This window comes from Drosophila teissieri, chromosome 3R (assembly GCF_016746235.2).
Source record: "Drosophila teissieri strain GT53w chromosome 3R, Prin_Dtei_1.1, whole genome shotgun sequence".
NCBI lineage: Eukaryota > Metazoa > Arthropoda > Insecta > Diptera > Drosophilidae > Drosophila > Drosophila teissieri.
Genome location: NC_053032.1, coordinates 30534849 through 30560426, shown reverse-complemented (window position 1 = coordinate 30560426; position 25578 = coordinate 30534849). Strand labels below are relative to the sequence as shown.

General features: G+C 42.8%; 1 protein-coding gene across 11 annotated transcripts in view; it reads right to left on the bottom strand.

Moving 5' to 3' along the window:
- Positions 1-23330, bottom strand: part of LOC122622485 (tropomodulin) — a 47911-nt gene extending 24581 nt beyond the window's left edge. For 3 of the 11 annotated variants that reach the window (XM_043800937.1, XM_043800938.1, XM_043800940.1), the window contains exons 1-2: positions 23193-23330; positions 22273-22669 (exon numbers count right to left, since the gene is read on the bottom strand). In XM_043800937.1, the coding sequence (XP_043656872.1) occupies positions 22273-22494 (222 nt within the window). In that variant the 5' untranslated portion in view covers positions 22495-22669; positions 23193-23330. Of the gene's footprint in view, positions 1-6750; positions 7022-16256; positions 16745-22272; positions 22670-23192 lie in introns of those variants that run through there. The other 8 variants (XM_043800945.1, XM_043800947.1, XM_043800948.1 and 5 more) reach the window with 6 other exon arrangements.
- Positions 23331-25578: the final 2248 nt, after the last annotated feature.

Here is a 25578-nt window from a genome sequence, read left to right as displayed (position 1 = left end):
TTTATTGTTTTCTTTTGAGCCTGAGCACTTGGGTCCTCGAGGGGCATACACACACTTGACCCCGTTTGCAAGCGGGCATTGAAACTTTACAATGGGCCTGGAAAAGGGGGCGGAGAAGGGGTCGGAAAAGGGGGCGTGTGAGAGGGGAGGCGGCATTTAACTCTTGCCGGGGCAGTTTAACTTGATTGCTGTCAGTGTGTCCAAATGGAAATTAAAGTTTCATCAAACGCTCGCAGCTCTCTAAGCGGATGTGGGCCAAGTTTGCCCAGAGTTTTTCGAGGGGTTTCGCTAAAAATTTAAATTGAAATTAAATCTGAACTCGCCACGCACTAACACACACACACACATTCATATCGAAGGAGAATCAAAATGTATTAATCGAAAGTTATAAAGTTTTACATCTAAACGAAAATCCATTATAGAGGAACATTTTACGAGTACGGTTATATACTCCACTATACATACTTAGATATATGATATATACATTCCGAACAATAATAGTCTTAGTTGTCGATCGATAAGTGCTAAGCAGCCCAAAATAAAAAAACATATTAAGCCCCTTAATTGTATCGAACTTGTAGTTAGATTTGAACAATTAAAACGAAAGTCGAATAAATAAAATAAAGCAGATAAATGTTCTTTGGCGAAAGGAAGTGAACTTGTGCATTTAATTGGGGCAGAAATGATTGGATTCATACGTTTTTTATTATTTAATCAAGTTGAGATTTTTCATCAGGGGAAGATATTTCATCAAGTGAATATATTTCATCAAGTGCAATTATTTCATCAAGTGCAATTATTCAGAAGAGATGACAAGCGGTTACCAGATTTAGTTCATTTGCTATTCCCTTGAAATATTCAAGTAACCAAGGCAAACCATGAGGATAGCTGCACCTCATTTGCAATGCAGTCATCCCACAGGATCATCTGGGATTCCTTTTCCCTTTTAGCATCCGTAATCGAGGTTGAGGTTGACCCCACCGGGCCTGCCTGCCATGGCTTGTTTAGCCCCCTGGGCTCGTCCATTTCGGCGAATTGAGTGACCAGTCCATTAACGTTCCCATTTTCAGTTTGCGGCCCCTCGAGGAAGTGTTAAATGGCATCGGGCAATTGGCATGAGGAGAAATGAATACATTATTTCAGCCATTTAGCTCTAAGGAGCGGGAAAGGCAAGGAAGGCACAAACCGCTTGTCATGTCACTGGGTCCTCGGACAAAACTTTTGGCTCTCGTCCAGAATGCAAAAAGCAGAGCCCACCCTTCCTGCCTGTTTTCCCATCTGCTTTATTTTCCTTGTATGCAACAAGCTTGCGCCTCGCCCCCCTCTCCCTCCCCGCCATGAATTTTCCGGGGCCACTGCATTTTTGCTGCCTTTTACTTTTCCCTTTTCCTTCTGGGGTTTGTTTTTATTGCATGCCAAGATGTCTGAGCTTTCAAAAGACCAGCGGACCTGACGAGCAACAAGAACAAAGACCAGAGGCGCAGTGAATCTGGATGCCAGGGGGATGGCGGGGGGGATTGGCAAGGGGGTGCAGTTGAAATGCCAGGGAAATGGATTTTTGTTATTGTTATTGTCGCTGGTCTCGTTGGCGAATTTTATTGCATTACAATGAACTGCGCCTTGACCAAATTTGGTCAACAAATGGAACGCAACGAATGGGAAATTGATGCGAAGCATGTACACAGGAAGAAATCACTTCTAATTGCTGCTGATTCTAGCATAATAGTAAATCTTATTCGTCATAGGTATATACTCAGAAAAATAGGGTAAATAGAAAGATATTGAGGATGCGAGTTGGATTTATGGCGAGATCTGCCATCGAAAATCGCTTAAGACAGCCGACAGTCAATTTTTCACTTGGCATTGGCCGACAGCTGTCGAAGGTCGGGAAAGCACTCGCAAGAGCGGAAAATGCGGGAAAATCAGAACGGCTATATGGCTATATGGGGAAAGCGGACAACAACTCGCGCCGCGCCATTTATTTAATATTTATTTAATATTTATTTTGTGTCATTCGCCTGCCCACTTTGATCTGTGCAGCGACAAGTTCTTTGCCAAAGTCAAGTCAGCTGAGGAAAACGATGCGCGGAAATTGAGGGGGTGGGCAGAGGTAGGTGGTAAGAGGGAAGGGGAATGAGGAAAATGAGTCCTTGTTCCACCCAATTGACAAACGAAAATCAAAACTAATTAGACGCAAATTAATGAGCCATGCCACAACAGAATCACCAAGAAAATCAGCAGCCACGGCTGAGAGAAAAAACAAATGTGCTGAAAATGCGATGTGAAAATGTGAGAAGCTGACAAACAATTTGGCAGCGTGGACAGCTAAGGGGGAAGGGGGAGGGACTATCCCGCCCCTCTGGACCACCCACTTCCCTGACCCATCAGCTGAGTGAGGGAAAACTGGTGGACTATCAAAATAAACCATCAAACAAAAGAGAAGTCTTCATCGCAGCTCCCTTAGAATCAGAGATCGAAAGAGATGTTTGTTTCTCCAGAGAAAACATGGGGAGCGAACAACCACACACACATGTAAACTAATACACACATGCCTACACCAACACCCAAACTAACACACACAGACAAACACACTGTTAGGAAAATAGGAATGGACCACACGGCGTATGCGCAATTCGCTTTGGCAGCGTGCCAACGCTCTATACTTGGAGATCAACGGAAAAAGTTGCTGATTTTTTGCCAGAAATTATTTATAACTGCTTGTTCATGCACAATCACATGTATATACGCCATCTACACTGGTGTCTGTGTCTTATTTTCGAATCGAATAGAATCGCATCGCATCGCTCTTTCGCTCTTTTCCCAGCTGTGTTAACTTGGCCAGCCGAAATGTGTATAGCTAATTCGAAATATTTCCATCTGATCGCTCCGCGGAATCGAGTTGAAGTAGCAAACAATGGAGCGAGTGTATGAATGGATGGATCCGTGTTTGTTTATATGAATGAATCCCAAACTTACTCGGAAATACTAGAATTTGGGCGTGGATATGATCGGCAAAGGAAAATTGCTTACCTGCAAAGAGAGTGCAAACAAAAGAGGCAAATTAGTTTATTTATCTGCTATATATGTAAATATTTCATAGATGAACGATTTCTCTAATAAACAAATAATTAAACAGACAAATGGCCATTCTAGTATTTTTAGCCATAATTTAAATGCCTTATCGAATCAATTTGGCCAAATTACCAGAAAAATGTGTCAAAATCCGATTGAAAAACATCCAAACTGAATTTACTTATAGTTTAAACTTGGTTAAATTCCTGTTGGTGAAAATGGAATTGATAGAATATGTTCTGGTTTGTTTAATTTGTCTAGACAAATTTATGTCTTAAAAGATATTTATATATTTACAAGGGGCAATATGTAAAGTAGTTTTGAACATATAATTTAAGTTTAAAAAAAATAATGCGTTATATTTTACTAATTCAGCTAAGAATAGCAGAGAATACAAATAGCGACTAATTTAATCCTAATATATGAGTTTTTAATGTCGCTTAGATCTGCGACGTTTGCCGCGTTTTATTCAATTTAAAGTAATTTATATGCAAAAGTGGATGCTGGAAAATCCACCAATAGGAAAGCAGAATAAAATCAAATTCATAAGCGTGTTGGCACATTAGAGATGTGTGCTGCAAGCCAGAAATTCCCAGAATCTATATCCTCTGTGAACAAAATGCCTTATTATCTGATTATTGCGCCCATTCGAAATTTGCAGCCTCGAAAGGCCAAAGGCCAAAAGCAGCTCACAGCTCCCAGCTCGCAGCTAGCAGCCAATTAGCCTCTTGACTGAACCCTAATGATCCCCAGAAGCCCCTTTGTTCCCTCTTCTGGCCAAGTTAATTGCACAAAATGAGTGAAAAGCAGCTGCCGCCATGCGCCGAGCCACTTGAAGAACATATAATTTATTTTATTACATATATAAACATTTATATATTAGGAGTCGGCCAATAAAACAAAATTGCTGAGGAGCCTCCACATTATGTCCCTGGCTTGGATTTTCATTCCCCTCTCCTTGTGCCTCCTGCCTTTCCACATGGGAAACAATCGTAAAGTGCTTAATTAATGCCCACCTCATGCGAGAGGTGCACAAGTGGGCCAAGTCCTGCTCGGGAGTCGGGTTTCCCCGGGAAAGTGCGGCGTCGCATCGCATCGCTTTTAATTAAAAGATAAAAATTCCCTGTCCAACGGTTTACGAGATGGTTGGCGTTCAGGTTGCCATTCTGGTTGGGGGAAATGCGCCTTTGGAGGCGACGCGTCAAAACGCATAAAACGAAGAACGAGAAACTGTTAAAGAAATTAACACACAGGAGACAAGGGGGGATTCCAGCTAAAGTGGCAACTGAGTCGCAGGACGAGGGAAGGGCAGATGGAAAACACGGGGAAAGTGTGGGAAATGTGAGCTAAAGAGCACTCTTAAATCAATTAAAATGTAACCCAATAAAATATGCAAATCATCATCAAATTCACACTTAAGTGCAGTTAGCTTGATGGATCAAACTCAAACTTTTGGCGTGAAACGAAAGGTGCAAGCTTAAATAGCTTTTGTGCGCATAATTATAAATTCATCCCATTTCCAAACTATTATGATGTTGAAGCAAGCTGTTAAATTAATTTAAAAATGCTATTAAAGCAAACAGAGTTCCAAACCTTCAGCTACAACTAACAAGACCACAAGCCACAATTTCAAAAACCTATCAAAAGCTCTGCTCCGGCTTCCTTAAAGGATATTTGTATCACCATCGAGCTCATCCAGGATTTCACTTCTGCTGTTATACTGTTGCATTTTTTTGTGATTTCCTGTTTACTGCACTTTTTAATGGCTTAAGCTGCAGAATCGATCCGCCGACTGCATTGACTGCTTCACTTCCACTTGCCTGATAAACTCTGCCCGGTGTTTTCCAAAGGAAAGCCCCGAGATGAAAGTCAGGCGAGGAGTGGGTGGCAGCGGGGGAAAACGAAGGAAAAAAGAAAAAGGAAAAGCCTGGAAAAAGCGACAGAGCGGATGTGTGTGTGTGGATTGCTGTAGCTGTTGTTATTGTTGCGCCCTGATTGCTGCCTGCCATGAAAACCTGCGGATAAAAAGTCAACTATTCGGGCGATGCACAGAGAACAATTCGCAGGTAAACCAGGCTCGTTGTTTGTGAAAATCACACTTTCTCTATTTACTGTGTGGGGGAAACCCTTTTCAGCTGTGGGTCAAGGGAGCAATGATTTCTTTAGGTGTACTTATAAACGCTAGTCCGTTGGAATGCTCATATATAGGACTGCTCTGCGCCAGCTGGAGTCAGTTGGAGAATGTTATTTTCCTTTCATCCTGCCCTTTCTATTTTCCCCCGCCTTTCCTGTACCTTTCCCTATTTTTTCTTTTTTGTGCTGATTTGAGAAAGGCAGTGCCAAAATGCCGTTGGGCAAAGGAAAAACAAGCAAGCCGGCAAACAAAATGCGAGGTGAGTGGGAAGTGGGAAGTGGGTGGTGGGTGGTTATAAAGGGGGAGGTGTGATGGCTGCCGAGCAGCCGAGTGTTTGTGAGAGTGTTGGTACATTAAGTGAAATGAAATCCTGTTAAGCGAAACAATGAAGCTATTAAAAAAAATATGTAAGCTGCTCCCGCCCGTCGTTTTCCACATGTACGTGTGAAGTGCGAAGGTGATTTTGCTGCCTCAATTTTGCCGCATTTTACCAGCGGCAGGTAAACCTCATAATATCGTTTAATAAATACTTTACAGCTTGATTGATTGCTCCTTCAGCATTTTGAATTCCGGTAGCGACAGGTGGCCCAGAATCTCTTACATCTAAGTAGCTCCCAAATTACCACCCCCCCACAAGTAATTTATGCCACCAGGGTTTTCCCTCGAAAGCAAGGCAAGCGAAACCACCAGATTGAATCCCATGTGGCTGACTACAATCAAAACGGCAATTGTGGGCTGGCCATTCTCGGCCCCAAAAAGATTATCCCCCACATCCTCCACATCATCCACAACTCCCAGTCCCCCCAGAAGTGCTCCTCAAACGCAGCGACCTGGAAATGCTTCATCTTGCTGCCTTTTCAAACTGGGAACCCTTTTAGTGGTCGAGCTGTTCCTTCCCAGAATTTCCTGCTCGCCGGGAAAGTATGTGCATACATTAGTCGAGACCCGAGACCTGGGGGAAATTCTCAGCCTCGATGGTGATTAATGTGTCTCGCTTTTTGTTTATTTTTGGGAACTCAGCCAGGCGCAAAAGCGTCACTAAATGCCATAGTTAATTAGCCATCGATGAATAAACCAGGCAGCAGAATAGCGACCTTGCTTTAAATAATTATCCTTCTTGCGGCAAAAGTTTGTGTATAAGTGAAAAAAATATTTTTGTACTCAGTATTATCAAATGTATTATAAATAACTCCGAACTTTGATTGATGAATGTAATTTAATAGAGATATCTTTCTCTACAGCTCAAGTTGATAAGCGAAATGCGGTATAGCTTTCTCTAAAATCTCGTGACTATTTCCGCAAGAAATTCAGCAGAAGCCCCAATAAAATAGCATTTTAGCTTATGCTTTCGCCAGACGTTTTCCCTTTCCCACGAATAAAAAAATATCAAGAATTTCTTAAAGACACAATGACGCTCTCTCGGAAATATCAACGACGAGTGGAACTTTCAATCCGTCGGGCATTTGTCAGCTTGACAGGCGGCGGGGGCGAATTTCCCAACCACTTTCCCACTTTCCCACTTGCCGAATTTCCCACTTGCGTACCTTGGTGGTGCGGGTTTTGTGCCACTGGGAGGTTTTCTTGGTCGTCGTGGTGGTGGTGGTGGTCTCCTCCTCCTCCTCCACCTCCACCTCCTCAGGCTCCTGGTCGATGACGTCCTTGTCTTTGGCAGTGTCTGCCATGGTGATGCGTGTGTTCTCGAGTGCTGTAATCCTTTCTAGCCCCGAATTCTTTGCATAAATGCTCTTTTCTCACTCTGCTCTGCTCTGCACAAATATTATCGTATAATTTTTCTTGAATTTTCTCCTACGCCCTGAGTGTGAGTCACTAACATCTTCTCTCGCTCATTTTCACTGGAAACACATTCGAATTTTGTTTTTATACTCGTATCTGCGCATGCATATGAATAAAATATTATTTATTATTTATTTATCTGTTTCGAACGCTGATTTTTGTTATTTTGTTATGTTCGCAAATCTCTCTTTCTCCGCGAGAATTTATCGCGGCAGCTGGTTCGAAAAGTGAAATTCTTGGCTATAATTAATTAAACGCGTTCACCAACAACATCCACCATCCAACAGCCAACATCAACAGCACTTTCGAGTGCAAATTGTGCGCCAAACTTGGGCGGCAATTAAATTCTGTAATTATTTGTAAATAAACGGCAATGGACGCAGATTTATGAACTTATAAATCCGCAAGGGGCGTGGGGATTCATCCATAAATTAAATACGCATTTGACATTCATGAATTATTCCCGCAGTTTACCCTTCTTTCTAAACATTTATCCTTTTTGTGGGTATAGGCCAAAACTTTGTCTATAATTAAGAAATGGCTGCCTCAATTTAAGAAAAAGATATTCATAAACCACATCTCAATTAAATGGAATTTGGTGTAAAGGATTTACCCAGAAATAAAAGGATTTTGTAAAAGATTTGAGACCGCTGTTACACAATTAAAAAATTCAGATAATTATTATATGGAATATAGTGTAATTCTTTTCCAAATTTAGAGCCATAATGTAAGCCCATAAAAATATACATGCAGTTGGCTACGAATTTCTGTACAAATCATAAAGACAAGTTGTTCGTATACATTTGACAAATATTTCATTTTTTTTAAGTTTGAATATTAGAATAGGTTGCTGAGTTTATTTTCCTTGCAAGGAAACAAGCTTGTGGTTAAATTTGGTCTAGTGTTCTGTGGCAAAATGTCCTTTTTTGGGTGTTTCGAAAATGTGTAAATCAAATTGTGGCATAAATGGAGTGACTCAAAATGCACACTCAATGAATGCAAAAAAAGAAAAGGAAAGAACTACTTTTGTTTGCAAAAATATTTTTGGTCGAGTGAAAAGTTCATGATTTAAAGAGTGGCCTTTGTTTATTCGCCCACTGCAGTTTTTTGGTGTTTTGATTGTTTGAATTGTGTTCAGCGGGTCTTAAATTCGTGTCAGTTTTTGTGGGAGCAGTGTTTTGTATCAAAAGCATTTTCATTTAATGCACTTTTATGGACAGCAGGCGCGAATGCCGCAGAAAATCATTTGTTTTCATTGAATTGTTTCTAGTATCACTGATGTCGATGTTGGCGGTGTTGTTTTTTGTGGCGTGTGTTGAATTATTATTTGTTTGATTTGGGTTGCATGTTCTGTGGCGTGTTGCACTTTGTTGGTTTGTTTTTGTTTGTATTTGTGTGTGGTGTTTTGTTGTGCCTGTTTTCGTTTTTGTTTTTGTTTCGGCTTCGATTTGCATTGATAGCGCGTGGGTTCTACGAGTTTTCAGAGGGGAATTATGGCATTATTGGCTGGATCTTCGCTGGCATGCAAATTTTTAAGTGGAACAACATTTGTCGGGCACAGTTTTTCAGCCTCGCGCGTCGAACGTACTGAGTTGCCCGAATTTTCTTTGCCACTCGCTGCCAGTCGAAATATGCGGAAAACCCGGGGAGAAGTGGAAAAGTGGGGTGCTGCTTTTCACGCAAAAGCAAAAGCAAAAGAGAGCTGGCCAATAGAGCGGCGCACACAATCAACACTAACACTTAATGCGGCCGCGGGGAGCTGAAAAATTCCGCAATTCGCTCATCAGCCTCAAAATGAAAAGCTCTCTTATGCTATACACTTTATTTTTTATTCTTTATTTTATTGTTTTATGTGCCGAGTGTGTGTGCAAAAATGCCTCTGCCTGCCTACTGCCACATTTCGCCCTCACTTTTTATCATATTCTTTGCATTATTCGTATTATTCGCCACCCTTTGCGGCTCTTGTCAACTGGTCGTATGCGTAATGTGACAGTTTGTATGCCGCTTTTCGCTCGCTTGACTTTTCCGCTCAGAAGCGCCGCTGTTCGCGAACTTGCCAAAACAGGTGAACACAGTTTTTCCGAAAACGAAAAAGAACACGAACACGAAAAGCAAATTAAGCAAATTGTTCAAATATAAATTTTCGAAATCTCGAAAATTTCGTTGCTGATTCCGAGTTTTGGCTGCCTCGATCTGGATGTGTAGATGCGACTGCCTTTGGTGGCCAACTGAATGGGGCAGTCACACTTCCCGATCGAATGTTACTTTGGCTCCTTTGTTGGCCTTTGTCTCACCTTTTGTTTTGATATTTTCCCGGGTGTTAATCAGTCACCCCCCACCCCTTCCTTCCCCACGCTCTGCTCTGATTATTTTCCACCATCCTTGTCGCGTGCTTATTGCGTTTTGCTTGTGGGTATTTTTAGAGACTAGTGGACAAATGGCGTTGCGGTGGACCAGGAAAATCTCGTAGTTTTCCCAAGATTTATCTGGCAATCGGTCGGAAAATGAAGGCCTCAATGGCGGAAATCGGAATCTCGGCTAATGAGTTGTTTGCTTTTAATTAAGCCGCAATTTTCATTTAATTTGAATAGCATTGATTGGGTTTTCACTCCTAAAGGGTGGTAAAGGTTTATCCCAAATCCCCAGCTGTCCTTTTGCCCGTGTAATTAATTGCTGCGCCTTTACTTTTTTTCCCGCTTGGGGGCAAAAAGTTTTTCCTTCTCTTGTTGGTCGAACCAACAAAGTTGTACTGAAAACCCCCTCCAGCTGGTTCGTATAAATAAACAACAACAAACGATTTGTAGGCACAGCGCCTGCTAAAAATAAAACGCTCGGATATTTCCACCCAAAAAAGCAAGAAAATAAAATATTATTTATAGCCCAAGGCGTGTGTGTGTGTGTTCGAATGCGTGGCTGTGTATATCAATATGCAGTGAAATGATTTTTGAATTTCCAATTCGCAGCTGGATTTGCAGCATGTTGATGTAAAAATCACAGATGCAAATGCAGCGCGCAAAAAAAAAGCAGGGGAAAATGGAAAAGTGCGCAGAACTGCGAGGTAAAAATCAGGCTAGAAAAATGGAAAGCATTAAGGGGGGAGGAGTGCGGCTGCATTTTCCTATCGATGTTTACAAACAAAGGTGGAAAATAAATCAGCGGATGTGGAAAGGGTGTGACAGGCGTTAAAGGGCTTTAACCCCGTCGTGTGGAAAATGGGGAAAAGTGCATTGACAGAAGGAAAAACTGAAAACTCACTAGCAGTTTGGCAGGCACTGGCGAGGTGAGTCAAGGTGAGTTTCCCCCCATTTTCCGCCCACTGCCGCATGTCAAAAGTGATCATTGACATTGTCGCGCTGAAGGTGTTCTACACACAAACACACACAGAGCCACAAAGGAAAACTCTCACACACACAGCGGCAGAGGAAAACCCACACAAACTGTCAAAGAGTTGCAGGTGTGCTAAGAGCACCTTGCTCTTCGATAATTAGCTCTTTGGCCACGCACACACCTGCTGCTCCTGCCGAAAATGAAAATAAATGCTAAATGGGAGAGCTTGAGGTGAGCAAACTGTGGCTGCTTTTCTTTTATTTCCTTTTATTTTTCCTATTTTCATTTATTTCTATTCGGCTGCGTGGTGTGTGTGCTCGTGAGTGTTTGGGTGTGCCGCCTCACTCCCACCTGATTCATAGTTTTAGCCGAGTGACCACACTGCTTTCAAGGTAAATCATTTTCAGTTTCAGCGTGGAGAAGGTGAAGAAGCTGCGTTTTCACGTTTGAAATAGAAAGAGACCTTAACTTATCTAATTGTAATAATTTAAATTATCCAACTTCCATGAATTCGCCTTAAGTGATTCAGGTAGATTTCAGATAGAAAGTTTCTACCAAGGCATTCGAGCAATTCACAGAGGAAATCCAAGTCGGAAAGTTCGCCTGTAATAAAGCTCGAATAATGGTTATAAGGGATATAAAAGCGAATAAGCGAATCCCAGGACTTTGACTTTCCCTGCCCACCGAAAATCCCCTCGTTGTTCGCTTCTGCGGAGGAATGTTTGGCTCGCCTGACCATGTGCCTGTCTACGCCCCATAAATAATGTTTAATTTTATATATGTTTCGTTGCGAGCCATTAAAATTATGTAGGTTATAATTTAAATAATCAAACACAAAGAACGCCAGAGAGCGAAACATCAAATGGAAGGCAGCAATGTTGCTAAAGAATTTCACCTCGTCTGGGGTCGCCCTCCCAAAAAACTCTGCCACATACATATAGTAGAGAAAATCCGAGAGCACCGAGTGTTCTGCGGCATATTTATAGATTTTGTTATTGTCAAAGTGTGTTGATGGGTCTTTCTGGGAGGAGGAGGGGCGACCGAAAAACAAGTTCAGGGATTATGGGATGGACCTGCGAATTCCATCAATGAATCAATTTATGCTGCACACTACATTTAAAGATAGGAAAGGTATTCATTTCTGGATAACTTCTTCATCTTTCTAGCTTACGCCTATAGTGATGATCATATATTTAAATCAATGTTTGCATAAATGTAAACATTTTGCACATATAAATTCAGCTTTTTGGCAAAAAAAAGAAAAATAATGGCCCAAAAATGAAATAGTATATCTCATTTTACTTCCAATTAAAATCCCAATCAAATTGTGTTCAAATTTGGAAACTTTAAATTTTCGCCATTTTGGGCAAATTTTGATGATGTAACCCCTTATAAAAAATGTGAAAATTGGGGAAAAATTAATTTCTCCAAATCCGACAAAAGGTGACAGGGACTGTTAGCTCTGGTAATCAGCTGCACAACACATTAATTATTTTCGATATATGACCATTTTTAGCCGAGTAATGATGAAAAAGCCCCTCGTAAATACAGATTGTTTGTCCAAACTCGTTTATGCCATTTTCCGACAAGAGTTTATATAAATAAAAGCCGTTGTATAGGCTGCCCCACAAAAATATGCATGGGGAAAGTCTTGGCTATAGAGTCCATTAGAAATGTGTCCATAAAATGAGCATCAGCCGTTGACAACCATAAAAATGACAGAAATATACAACCGGAGGGTGAAAGATTCAGCTTTGCCTTTGCCTTTTGATTTTCAATTTGCATTTAACGAGCTGTTCGAGTGGTTTTTCCTGCAGGCGTTGTTCTTGCATGTTGGACTCGTGTAAATTAATAATTTTTCCCAATTTATTTGGTCCCTGCTAATGGCCAGTTGATTTATGGCCCGGGACGCAAAGCCATCTGACATTTTTATGGATGTTTGTCCCCAGGCTATATGCATTTCTGATTGCGGCTAATAGTTTATAGCCAGTGGGTAGTATATTATTCAAAACGCATTGTTAAATCGTTACTTGATTAGAAAAGACTGCCAGCCATAGTTGGTTAAATTGGCAGCTTATTTAGTTTACGAAGACTACACAACTTTCGAGCCAATAACGAATTGATTAATTGTTACAAATGTTCCAAGTGCTACACGCGTTCTTTCAAAGAACGTTTCGAAAGCTGTCGTGTGTCGAATATCAATCATACGCCCCGTTGAACGCTGCCGGACTTGGAGCTGTGTGTTTGCGAGAAGTGTGGCCAGAATAGCTGAGACGCACCGATTTAGCAATCAAGTTGCAGTTGCTCACATGTCGCAGCGTTTAAATGTCGTCGCCCACTTCCGGGATCAGTTTTTCTTTCTTTCTGCTGGGCTTTCCACCTCCCCAGCCCCCAAATCCCCAACCCCAAACCATTTTTTTTGGGGCAGACTACTAATTAGAGAGGCACATGTGGCGATCAACTTCGCGCGGACTTGCAGTTGGTCGCGCATTTCAGTTTTGTTTCTTTTCATTGATTTTCTGTTCGCTGGCTCTTTGTGTTTTCTGGGTTCCCTCGATTGCAAAACCATCGACAATATCGCCGAATGCATTTGGCCAGCGGCGGGGAAAGTGGGGAAAGGAGGGAAAACGGGGAAAATCGTTTTAGTGAAAATAAATTGAAAATCTTTTGGAACATATTTTGTATGTTGTGATAGATTGCGAGCATTTTCAGCTGTCAGCCATCTCTGTTTGTAGAACATGCACATATGTATGTGGGTGTTTGTTTGCCTTCTGCTTTGCTTGCTTGCCATTTCCCTCGATTCCCATGCATATCCGCAGTATTCGCTGACTTTGCTTTGTTTGCTCTGCTCGGAGTCGCAATCTAGCGAAGATTGTGGGGTGTCAGTCTGGGAAAATAGAAAGCGGGCTAAGAAAATTCCCAGGCATTCATAAGAGTTGCACTCCCTTTGCGTATTAGAGAATGAAGAGCCTTTTCATTGCATACTTTCAGGATCAGCGGTGTGATAAGTGACCATAAAAAAACGACTTTATCACAGCATCATAAATAACCGAGTTGACAATAGGTTAATTATTCATTGGAATGGAATTAATTTGCTTTATGTTGTGAAGTGAAAATTAAATAAAATAAATCAGCGCGCTTAAACCAAAAGTAGCGAGTTATTAACATGCGTAATTAAATCCATTACAGCAACGTGGGAATTCAGTTTTGTGCCATATTGAACGAAGCAAAAAGCACACATTAACAAAATTATAAATTAAATATAAAACCGCAATTCAGTCAGTTTTATTACAATATCAAATTGTAGAATTATACACAAAGCCACGCGTTTTTGCTGTCAACCAGTTTTGCAGTCTCGAAAGACCTTTTAATGAAAAGCCATCTTTTGTATTAAACAAGAGCATAAAGTCTTCGTTTTATTGCTTATAAACAGGTTTATGTGTCTGTTTGCTATTCTTTTCCCCATTTGCATGGCGCGTTTTGATTGATTGCGCGAACGCTGCAAGCTGAACAAGACAATGGGGAAATGGCGCTGGGAAATGATTTCCCGAAATGTTCAAACCATCCAACGGTCTGGGTGAAAATGGTCGGAAAATATTCATGACAGCTGCAGCTGTGGGTGGCCGTGGGCGGGAAGTTGGTCGTTGGTCGTTGTGTGTGAAAATCTGGCCAGTGCGTGGGAACTGCAGTGACCGTAGTCTGAATTTAATCAATCTAATGCATTCAGCCCCAAACACCACACGAAAACCCCCAAGTCATTGGGGAGCACTCATCAAATTAACACCTCACAATTTCCATCGCTCATGGGGCGCTCTGATTAAATAAAAATAAGGCCGGAGGTGGAAACTGCAGGTAAAAATATTGATTAAGACAATGTGCAGTAGCTGTAAAGTAAATATCTATTGTTTTCTTTGTTAAAAACAAGTTGCAGGAATAGGCAATAAAACAAAAGATGTTCATGAAATACGGAAAGGCACAGAAAGTGCAAAGCTTAATATAAATAATTGCCAGTCACTTCATCAGCAAGTATAAGGATTAAAGTGTGATAGAAATACGCCGATTCAGTTGGGACACAGAGAGAAAATATTTAACAAAGTTAAAAGCTGCTTCAGTCAAAACAATAAAATAACAAAGCTTACTTGAATAAGCAAAGTAAATTTCGGAATATTTAATATTAGTATAAAAATGGGTCTTTTATATTTTTGAATATTTCTTTCAGCGTTTTACAGAGCTACTTAAGCGATACACTGCGCAGGAGACCGCAAACTGCTTAGCCAAATTGCTAATAAGCCAACACAAAGCACAAACAACGAGATCGTGGCCAAGGGGCAAAGGGCAGAGGGTGGGAAAAGCAACAAAGGCCGACGGCAGATAAAAAAGTGTGTCGATAGCAGCTCAGCGTACAAGTAATAAAGGAAAACTCCGAGCGGGAGAGAGATTAAGCGGGAAAAGCGGGAAAGCGGGGCGGCAGTCGTCGTTTATTTTTAAACATATTGAAAAGGCAAGAAGAAGCGGTTAAGTTAAGGCATCGGTCGAAGCGAATGAAAACAATTTTATTAAGTGAAAAATACGAAGGCAGAAAATAACCCGCAGCCAAAATAAACAGACCAAAGCCAAGGCAAGAAAAAGAGGAAAATCGGCAGCCAGAAAAGCGGGCGACCGAAGCGAAGCGAAGTCCTTGGCAGTGGGAAAACCCTGCCAACTTGAATGCCCCAAAGGGGCGGGCGCGGTGGAAAAGGGGGCGGGCCAAATCGGAGGATATCTGATTGAAAGATGCGTCGTTGTCGATGTCGATGTCGACTCACCTTGAACCACAACAACGCCACAAACAACACGATACAACGCCGCACGCACAACGCCTGCCAACTTTACACTGAACGAAAAGCTTGAGCTTGGCTAGCTGGTACTTGGAAACACATCTCCATCTTTCTAATCTATGATATGCGTTTTAGCATTACTTGAACACAGTTTTTTAGAATTTTTGAGTATTTTTTGCAGTGCAGATCAGACACAATTAAGTGAGAAGAAAACGGAAGCAGACGACAAAATTTTACGAGCCAAGCAGCCGAAACGAGAGGCGGCGATGAGCGGAGGGGCGTGGCAGGTGGCGCAGGGTGGTGCAGGTGGCAAAAGCAACGACGACGGCGACTTCTTTACATAAAAGATTGACAAGTGATTTTCACACCTAAGTGGCAAGCGCAGGAAAACATACAGCAGCAACAACAGGGCCAGGGAAAACTTTTCAGTTGCCTGCTCCCCCCAAAAGCCCCCCTCTCGCTGGGTTGTTTTTTGGGAAAATTTGTTGGAGGAAATTGTTTGGGGCATTGTTCGTGCGGCACAGTTAGCTAAGTCGATAGATTTTCCCACCCCGAAGCGGTTTTAATTTGGCGAGTGGCAGAGACTGGCCAACCGGCCAGCTGACCATTGAAAGTGTGCCACACTGTGATCGAATGATTGAGAGGGAAAACTTTAAGGATACGAGTGGAAAACTAGGAAGTTGGCTAACTGGAAAGGTAATTTATGGCATTAACTCGTCCTCTAACCAAATGTGGTGCGAGTGATTGAAGAGGTAACCTTTCAAAAAGTAATTCATAACAGCAACAGCTTGTGGCAAAAGGGTTGGCTGAAATATACATTGCTCTACGATTTATTGAGGCATTATAATAAGTTCTCATAGGGGTTAGGTCTTTGTAAACAGTATTTCAGTACTCGAGCTTAAATTGGCGTTGTTCTCAGTCCCACATTTTCATTGAACACCGAATGCACATCAAGTTGAGTTTCAAGAACAATAGCTGCACCTTGGGAGCCTCGAATTTACGTATTTTCGAATTTCTAATAAAAATGGCATGGACGAGCCCATTCAAATAAATCCCTGGCAACAATGGACCCCTCCACTTCCGTTTTTGTGGCCCCTTGGTGAGCGACTTACCGCATCGTCTGTGATGGCCATGATGACCGCTTGGTTTGCTGCTGGCTTCCACTGGTTGGATTTCTATTGATGCCCGGGTGGCAATCGGGAAATCGAAAGGCGGAGGAGGAGGTGGTAGGTAACTGGGGGTCTAATCCGCTTTTGCCAAAACAGAAATTATCTGGTGTGGGGCAATCTTGGCTATTGCGCAGAAATTCAATTGAAATAACTCGTTGGTAAGCTATATATAGTATATATATTTTGGATCTCACTGGCACACACACACGCACACACACTCGGGGGGTAAACAGAAGATCGCACGTCACGAAACTAATCTATTTATTTGGCTGATTGACTGCTGGACTGGTCAATCTGGTCAATCTAAACCATTCCATTCCTTTCCATTCCGGCTGGGGATAGATCTATATAAATCAATAGTTTCGCTTCGATTGGCTCGCGATGCGCGCTGCTTTGTTTTGGGGCTTTTGCGATGCAACTAACCGAATGCAATCGCAAATGCAAATTCAAATTCAAGTCGGAAGCTGCATCGAAATGCAATCAAAGTGCCAATTGACGTCGAGTATCTGCTGTTTCTATACCATACCATACCATACTATACTATTTCTCTTTATATATAGACCGTGGTGTGGGGTTAACTTTCGATTTCGCGTCGTTGACAAATTCCTGGCATTCTCGCTAATATTCCTCGCGCGCCTTTCCCATTCACATACATTTTTCCCCACTTTTCCGCCGCGCGGAAATGGCGTCCATTGTCAGGGCCAAGTGGTCGATTCTCTAGGAGGCCTCTTAACTCGGACTTATGGCCACTTGGCCGCAATTAAAGCCAGTGCCCGTTTCTTTTGCATATTAATGGGCGCATTAACCGCAAATTGCAGCCGAACTGCAATAATTATATTCGTTAATTTGCAGCACGAAAAATATGGCACATGATGAAAATAAGTAAATTGTGAGAACAGGGCCAGCCAAATGTTTCATTAAAAAGTTTAACTTATTGCCGATTGAGTTACAAGAAAATCCTTTAAAGAATTAATGCATTTTCCAAATTTGATTCAAGCGCAACGAGCGATGCCAATATTTATTTAAATTGGGTAAGTACACCTGATAATCGTAAATTGCGAAATTGTTTTATATTCGTGAAAAGCCCATGGAAATGTGGAAATGTAGCCTAAGGGCGGAATAGTCAAATGGGAGCGAATGCATAGCTATTCTGCACTGCAGCATCGAAAAACAAGTCAATTGAGAACATGGCCAAATGTCAATTTTCGGCATATGGAATTGTAGACCGGATTTAGGGGTCAGTGGCTCGTTTGGGGCATCATCAAATGGAAATAGTAATTTATGGGGATTATTTATCTGCGTGCGTTGAAGGGGGAAAGTGGCAAGTGGCAAGTGGAAAATGGAATATGGAATATGGCATATAGAAAACGCAAGATGATTCTGTGTAAACAAGCAAATGTCAGTTTGCAGTCGTCGAGCTGTTGGTAATTTATTGTTGAATTGGGTTAGGCAAACGTTTGTTCAGCTGAACTAATTTGCAAATTGCGTTTGTAACTTCTGCGTATTAATTGTAGCGAAATGCTAATAACCTGAGGCCATTGCTTCTGTTTAATCAAACGGATCCCTTAAGTTCGGCCAATTTTCAGCTAATTGCCGTATTTTCATTTGCATTTCGGGCTTTGCCAAAACTCTAGAAGAGCTCAGGAAAATCTGCAAAACTTTCTCATCCAATTGCAAATAGACAAGATTGTTCTACAACCCCCTTTCGACCCCCTTTCTGGTTTGGAGCGCAGAAAACTACGCACCACATTTTGTAAATTGAATTTTATTTGTCGAGATTTCGGCGGCGCGCTCCAATGTAATTGAAATAAATTCTCAATGGAATATCCGGCCAAAGTTGGCGGAAACTGATGGCAGGCTATGAAATTATTTGTTTGTTGTTCTGGCGGCGATGTAACGCTCTGCAAAATCCAATTCAAGACACTGAGCAATGGCCAAGTTTCCGTTGCGGCAGGTCAAAGAATTGTGCGTTTGATTCGAAGGAGTGATTTTCGACTCGATCTGGATCTGGATAAATAAATAAGGCCAGAGCAGAGTGTTTGAAAACTAAGTGAATTATATGCCAGTCATAAAGCGGATTTTTGCCAGAGCGTGCGAGAGAGAGAGAGAGAGCGAGAGCGGAGCGACAGAGACGGCAAACCGCTCAGCGAACTAAATGGCACGTTCATCATACGCCCCGTGTACACAATTTGGCAGCTTTATTTATAAACCCCAGCATGCTGAACGCTGAATGCTGAACGCTGTAGCATATACGCCACACATTCGGCATATTCGCCTAATGTTTTCACGCAAAACGTTTGCTGCTCAATTATATAAACATATTTCGATTGTATTCAGTGGATTCGGTGTATTCAGTGGCGGTGTGTGCATTAAAATTATAAATTGTTTGAACAGCCAAGGCACAAATAAATAAAACACAGAAACAGAAACAGCAACGCCAACGAGGCGCAGTGAGCCAAAATGAAAGCGAAGCGCATAAATAACTGACCAAATGTACTCGCAATTTGGAAGGTGTGGGCTTTTCCTCGCTTTTCCGAAGAGAGCCGGGGGTGGTGGCTGGGAAAATCTCCTTGGGAACTGCAACAAGTGAATGGAAGCTAAGCGAGCGTCTAAGGCCAAGAGACGCCTGACATTGAAATGTCGTCTTGTTGTGTCACGCCTTTCAAGCAACCAACACACACTTTGCCGTGCACTGGGAGAAACACTAGTGTCATGGCCCTTCATTAAGTGAAAAGGATTAAATGAAAAGGATTACGTGTGGCATTAGGAATTAGTTCAGCTCTCTGGATTAGTTCTGATTACCAAAGCTATGAGCATAAAGTAATGCAATTTTGCAAATAGTTTCCAGTGTAATCACATACACACACACTTGCAATGCCCGTTTCAGTGGCTGCGAGTGAAATATTTGTTTGGACTTCGAGAGGCGCCACCGCGTTGACAGCTGTCAATGAAAAGGGGGTGAAGGGCGCAGGGACCTGTGGAGTGCTGTGGCTGCTGGTGCGGTGGGTGGATGTGTGGGTGGTTGGGTGGTGCAGGAGGTGGTGGGCCAGTGGGTGGTGCAGAGACAGCTGGCCCTGCGCTGATTAGCGCTGTGGCTCGCCGCATTTGCGGAATGCGCTGGCAAATTTCTAAACAATATGATATGCCAGCGAGCACAATAAAATCATTGGGAAATTCGCTGTGGTTCACAACACTCAGCGGAATATCCGTGGATCCGTGGCCTGGCTGGCTAATCGGGCGGAAAACTCTGAATGCTTTCACCCGAAAATGTGCCCAACTAAATCCGTTCCGTTCGGAGCTGAGCTGGCCATCGGATGGCTCACGGATTCCAATTAATCTCCGTTCAATATTATGATGTCTAATCAAGAGAATCCTGGACGGGACAGCAGGACAATGAGCGTCGGAGGCCACAGGAAATTCCATTATCCCAGTTTGTCCCCAAATGTCCGTATGTGTAATGTGAATGTGTGCTGCCCGGTTATGTGAGTTTACGGCTTGTTGCACAAACTCACAAATTAGCATGCCCCATTTGATTGGAACGGCGGAGCTGAGCAAATCTTTGCCCAACTACATTCCAGTTGACAGGAATAATATGGCCGCAAAGTTGCGCGTTTTGGCGTTTAGTAAACACTGCATTTCCATAATGTTTGCATTTAATGGGGCATAAACAGATAATTTAATAATGGCAATAATAATAATTGGGTGTATTTGATTTTGAATTTTCGGTGTCAATTGTTGAAATTAATCAGTCAGGAATCAATCGGTGTCAGCTCTCAAAGCATATCTTATTCAATTATATATTAAATCATTCTATTTAATATTTATTGTTAAGTTTATAAGCAAACGGCTAGAGTTTTGTATCATACCCTGCATTGCTCAAATTACTGTCGTTTAATGAGCGAGTCAAATCAGGAAACAGCAGTGAAATCAACTGTGAAATTTATGACATTTTCCGGTTCACCTCGAATTAAGGATAACGAATAGGAGTGGTGAGTGAGAAGTGGGGATTGGGGAAAGTGCTCGGCATATCTCCGACTTTATTTAACTAATTTTGCATTTTGAATTCAAACTCAACTTCGGTCACGTACCCCTGCGGCTGGAACTTTGACCTGTTAAGCGCATAAAAATGACAAAAACGCTACGTGACTCATTAGCCGCTCTCGCCCAGCAAAAGCCGCCGGGTGAAAGTTCACGGTGAAAGCGGGATTGGGAAGTTTAGCAGTCGAGCAGTTCAGCAGTTCATGAGCTTCGGCAAGGAAACCGGACTTGGGCAGCGCAATTAGTTCGGTAAGCTGCTCGGGGCGAGGCACACACGATCCTGTGTGTGTACATGCCAACATATGCCCCTCCTGGCAGCGGCACATCCTTATCCCCATCCCCATCCCTGCAGGACTCTGGGCGGCTGAGCTCATGCGTTTTCATTTCCATTTCGGGCCCATAAAAATGGGGAAAACGAGAAAAGGCCGAAAGCCCGAAAGACCGACCCAAAAAGAGGCAAATTGCAATGCAAATTTAATTTGGCTGCCATAAAACTCGGCTAGGGGAAGAAAAACGGGCGGTGTTTTGCTTTTTGCCCGCCGTGGAGGGAGGAGTGAGGAGGGGGGGAGGGGGCCAGACAGTCGTAAAACAGCAGCGGGAAAATCTAAGACTTTCCACGCGCCTGCTGAGGGGGGAAGGGGGATGGGGAGACTGGGTGGAAATGCGTGGCCGCCGCGCCAAGCCGGAAATGCAATTTGTAATTTTGTGCAACGATTTGTGGCAATTAATTGCTGCACCCCCACTTGCAGCACCACTTGCCCCACCGAGCTGCCCCACCCTGCACCACCCAACTTTCGCCCAGAGCGCGCCAGACCGCAAGACACGGAAACCTCAATATTTATTTTTTGTTTCGCGTTTTCTCGCTGTTTTTTTTGTGTGATACTTGTTGGTTTTTGTTTTTTGCCTCTGCATTTGTTGGCGGCACAGAATTTATTGCATTTAATTTTTTTGCCATTTCTCTTCGAGTGTGGGGATTTTTTGGCATCACTCGGCATCGAGTATTTAAGTGATTTCTGCTTAATAATAATAATAATTTAATTCCCTGCTTTTTTATACGCCTTGCCGTTTTGAAATCTTTTGTGATAATTTGCGCCGAAATCAAACAGCTGCAAAATTTGTATTTTTCTGTATTTTTTTTTGTATTTTTTGTTGGCTTTTCCCCGGCAACGTCGCCTATAGAAAGTGTGGCCGAACTAGATCTATATACATATGTATATATAATCGCCTATATGTCCGCCTATATCTGTGCAGCAGTGTGCGTGATGTATACTGTAGAGGGGAAGATTTATAATATTCGTGGGACCGTATAAACAATTTGCTAAGACGCACATAGAGAAATGGCACTTGGTATAAATAATATAGCCAGAGTTCGCCATTCACCATTCGCCATGTTTTGGCCAATTTCACAAGCGAAGAGATCAGTATGGCCGAGGATCCCTTCAGAACATGTGAATAATGATTTATCGTCTTTCATAAGCCAAACGATCGAGGGCGGTTTCTTATACTTATACTTCTAGTTCCTAATGCAATATTTTAGAAATATATCATCTCAGTATGTTTTACATTCGCAAAGATACGCAATGTTTTTCTAGTCTTTAGTGCAAAAACAAGATGTTGTTTTGCGGAATACTTCCCCACAGAAACTTGGTAAACAATACTTGAAACGAAAATATCTTGATAAAATTTCCAAGTTAAATAAATTTTAACGAACTGTTCTTCAAGATGATTGCGAGTATCCACTTAACATTAAGGCTTTTGGAAATAGTTTCCATCAATTTCCAAAGAGTTTTTATAGCTTATTGAACGCTTTTCAATTCAGAATAAATTCATATTCATGGCTATGCGAATTATGTTTGCACTCAGCACTCGCAGCCCAAGCAAGTTAATGGATAATGAATATGATGGGTCATAGTTCACTCACCTCAGTGATCTTCATGGTGCGCTTCACCGTTTTGCGGGTAACCTCGGTGGTCTCCTCCACGACATCGCCGTCCTCGTCGATGGTCTCCGTGACCATCTTCTCGGTCTCGCCGGGAATCACCTCCTCGGTGTGCTCGGTGACCACGCTGGTTTTGCTCTGGGCATCGGGTTCGGGCTTGGTCTCCTCGGCGGAGCCACCGAAAACATCCTCAATGTCCGACATTGTCTCTGATTTCTATCCTTTTCGATGGGAACTGATTCACTGGGCTTTCTCTCTCGTTCTTGTGTTCACTTTCACTTGATCACTGATCACTGATCACAACAATAACACATAACACGCAGAATTGCTTCGGTTTGCTTCTATCTTCTATCTTTTTGCTTCTTTTCTTTCTTTTTGCCTGAAAAAATACAAACGAGCAGAGCTAGAAAAATGAATATTTTCTTGTATATTCCGTATATTCCGCTGGGCTCTTGGCAACCGCTGGTTATTATATAAACAAGTGGAATTTCACGGCGCGCTGGTTCTTTAGTAACTTGTTTGCGACCCAATCACCGTATATTTGGGGCTATTGTGGATCCTTCGTGGTTTACGCAGGCTTACGCAGGTCTGGAGCCTTCGATCCTCTCGGGAAGTGCTCGATTATCGAACTGTAGCAACGTAACGTCGACCAGCGGCCACGAAAGGCGCGACAACAACGGAGAACGGAAAACGGAGAATTACGGAACAATGGGACTACGGAAGAATGGAAGAACGGAACAATGGACAACGGGACAACGGAACAACGTAGAGCCGTGGCGACAAACAGCGGAGAAAGCGAAACAAGTTGAAAGATGGAGCTATCGAGCTATCGAGATGCCGTCACACCACTTCAGCCTGTTTCGAAAACAAATCCGGAATAATTACGGAACAACGGAACGCACACGAGGCGAATTACACGATCACGGGTCTTCTACTTGCTGCCTCCGTCCTAGCTTCTTCTAATTCTTCTAGTTCGAATCTGCTGCCGTCCGCCACCGGAACCGACGCCGGAGAGCAGAGCGAGACGGCCTGAGTGCCGGAGGGTCTAGTGGGGCAGAGGCCGCCAAATGGGCAGGCCGCAGGTGCGAGCGGGACGGCCCGAGATCCTCAATTCTCCACGCTCTCTCCACGATCTCTCCACGCTCTCTCATCACTCTCTCTTCACTCTCACTCGCCGTTCTCTGCCGCTCTGCTGCCGCCGCTGCTGACGTCTGCTCAGTTTTGAACGTTAATCTTCGTCGCGTTTCAAAACTTGTGTTGCTCTCGTTCCGTTCTATTCTACACGGAGAGAAAATGCTATGAAAATTGGACAAGAACTTTTAACTTTGACTATATTTTCTGTACTACAAACAAGTACAAGGCTGTGAAACTGTAAATAATATCACTATATTGTAGTAGAGTAAGAAGTAAGGGACCATTTTTCTCAGTGCAGTGTTTCTGTTTATTCTTCGAGCAAATGTGAAATGTGAATGCGAATGAGTTCGCTCGCTAATTGTCCGCCTGTTGCAATTTCTTCGTTCGACCAGGCGAGTGCAATTAGTGCGGCTGCCGGACGTCTGAGGCACGTCAGAATGTGAAACTCCGCCGTTGAGTGCCACCCCACCCCCCAGTCACCATCTCATATGGTCGGTACTCCCCAAACTCCCCATACTGGGGGCATACCCCCCTGCTTTCCATACTCCCCGTCGAAGACCCACGCACTTCTCTCGTCAATGTGCGTGGAGCTATTTTGGGTGGATTTAACAATAGACGGAAAAAAGAGGCAGCTATGGATGAAGCTAGTGAAAACTGCGGACTTGGGGATACCCAAAAATAGAGATTATAATTAAACTATGGAGTTTTCATTAAGAATTTAGTATACGACCTTCCAAAATGTATATGTAAGTGGTAACAAATAGCTTAGAGTTTTCATTAAAAAATAAGTATACGACCTTCCAAAATGTATGTGTAATTAGTAACAAATATCGTATACCCTTGGATTTACATAGATTTTAAATAGTTTTCATTAAACTATTGCTTTTTAAATGCACTTTTCAATGCAACTTAACTGGTTTCCACTCAGCCACAGGAATTTACGACTATCTCCATGAGCTCCTGCTGTTTTCCCCCTTTTCCACGTTTTGTTGTCCAATAAGCCCAGGCAACCCATCGATACCCTCTGTGGGCAAACAACTCTGAATCGAGCGGAATATATTGGGCTGATCCGGCTGGCCATTTGGCCGGGCGGCATTTGACGCCGTCTTTTCCTTTTTCATGCGCTTTTCTTTTTCCATCATTTTGTGTTCGCTTTTTCCGTTTTCCTTTTTCCTTTGGCGTGGCCAGCGTTTGACGTCTGAGTGGAGGCAGTGCATCACAGCCAGCGGGGCCTGTACAGGGTGCCTTGTGGCAGGGGCATCTGTCGGAAGATGCCCATCTCAAGTGATTTCACCTTCTGCCTTCTGTCTTCTGTCCGAATTTAGATTTCTGATTGCCGATTTCAGATTTTGTGCTGATTCCGATTTGGATTTTTGATTAGCGAACGCTTTCAATTCAATTGGCTGGCATTTGGGGGCTTTAGTTTTGACAGCGATGTGCGGACTTCCTGTATGGCATCGCGGACTGCACAAGATATATGAAAGACAAGTGTTTCGAACGGACCCCCGGTTTTTTCCCCAAAGCGCTGTGTAAACAAAGCGCCAAGCACACGCAAGACGAATATTCTAAAATTAATTCTCGAAAATGTCTTTTCAGCTCGGCAAACGCAGCGACAAGATGCGGGACAAATGCCTGAATATAGATACATCCAATGGATGTGTCTCTGATGAGCAAATGCAATTATGTGGCATGGCCATAGGAGGAGCAATAGGATGCTGGGTAATGAATAGAGCCACGAAATAGAGCAGCAGCAACTCCTTCGTATTCCCCCCTCGACGGTCCTGTTCTGCATCTGTGTGTTTGCATGTGGAAAACCACACTGATGACAGACAAGCCACGGCAGAGAAAGCCAAAGGATAACATGAGATAACACACATCAAAAGCCACTCAGACACCCTCACACGCACAGCAGGGGTCAGGAATATAGAACGTTATCATAATGAACAAGGGATATAAGGAAAATGATTAATATGCCATCGTCACTATTGTGGTTTATTCAGAATTCTGATTTTAGAGCTTTCCATTTTGAGGTGGAATGGATGGAAGTAATACAAGGAACACACTTTTAATGCACATTATTCGAATGTGTTTTAAGTGGAGCTATATTCTTGGAGCCCTCTGTGGATGCACGCATATGTATGTGCTCCCCACACC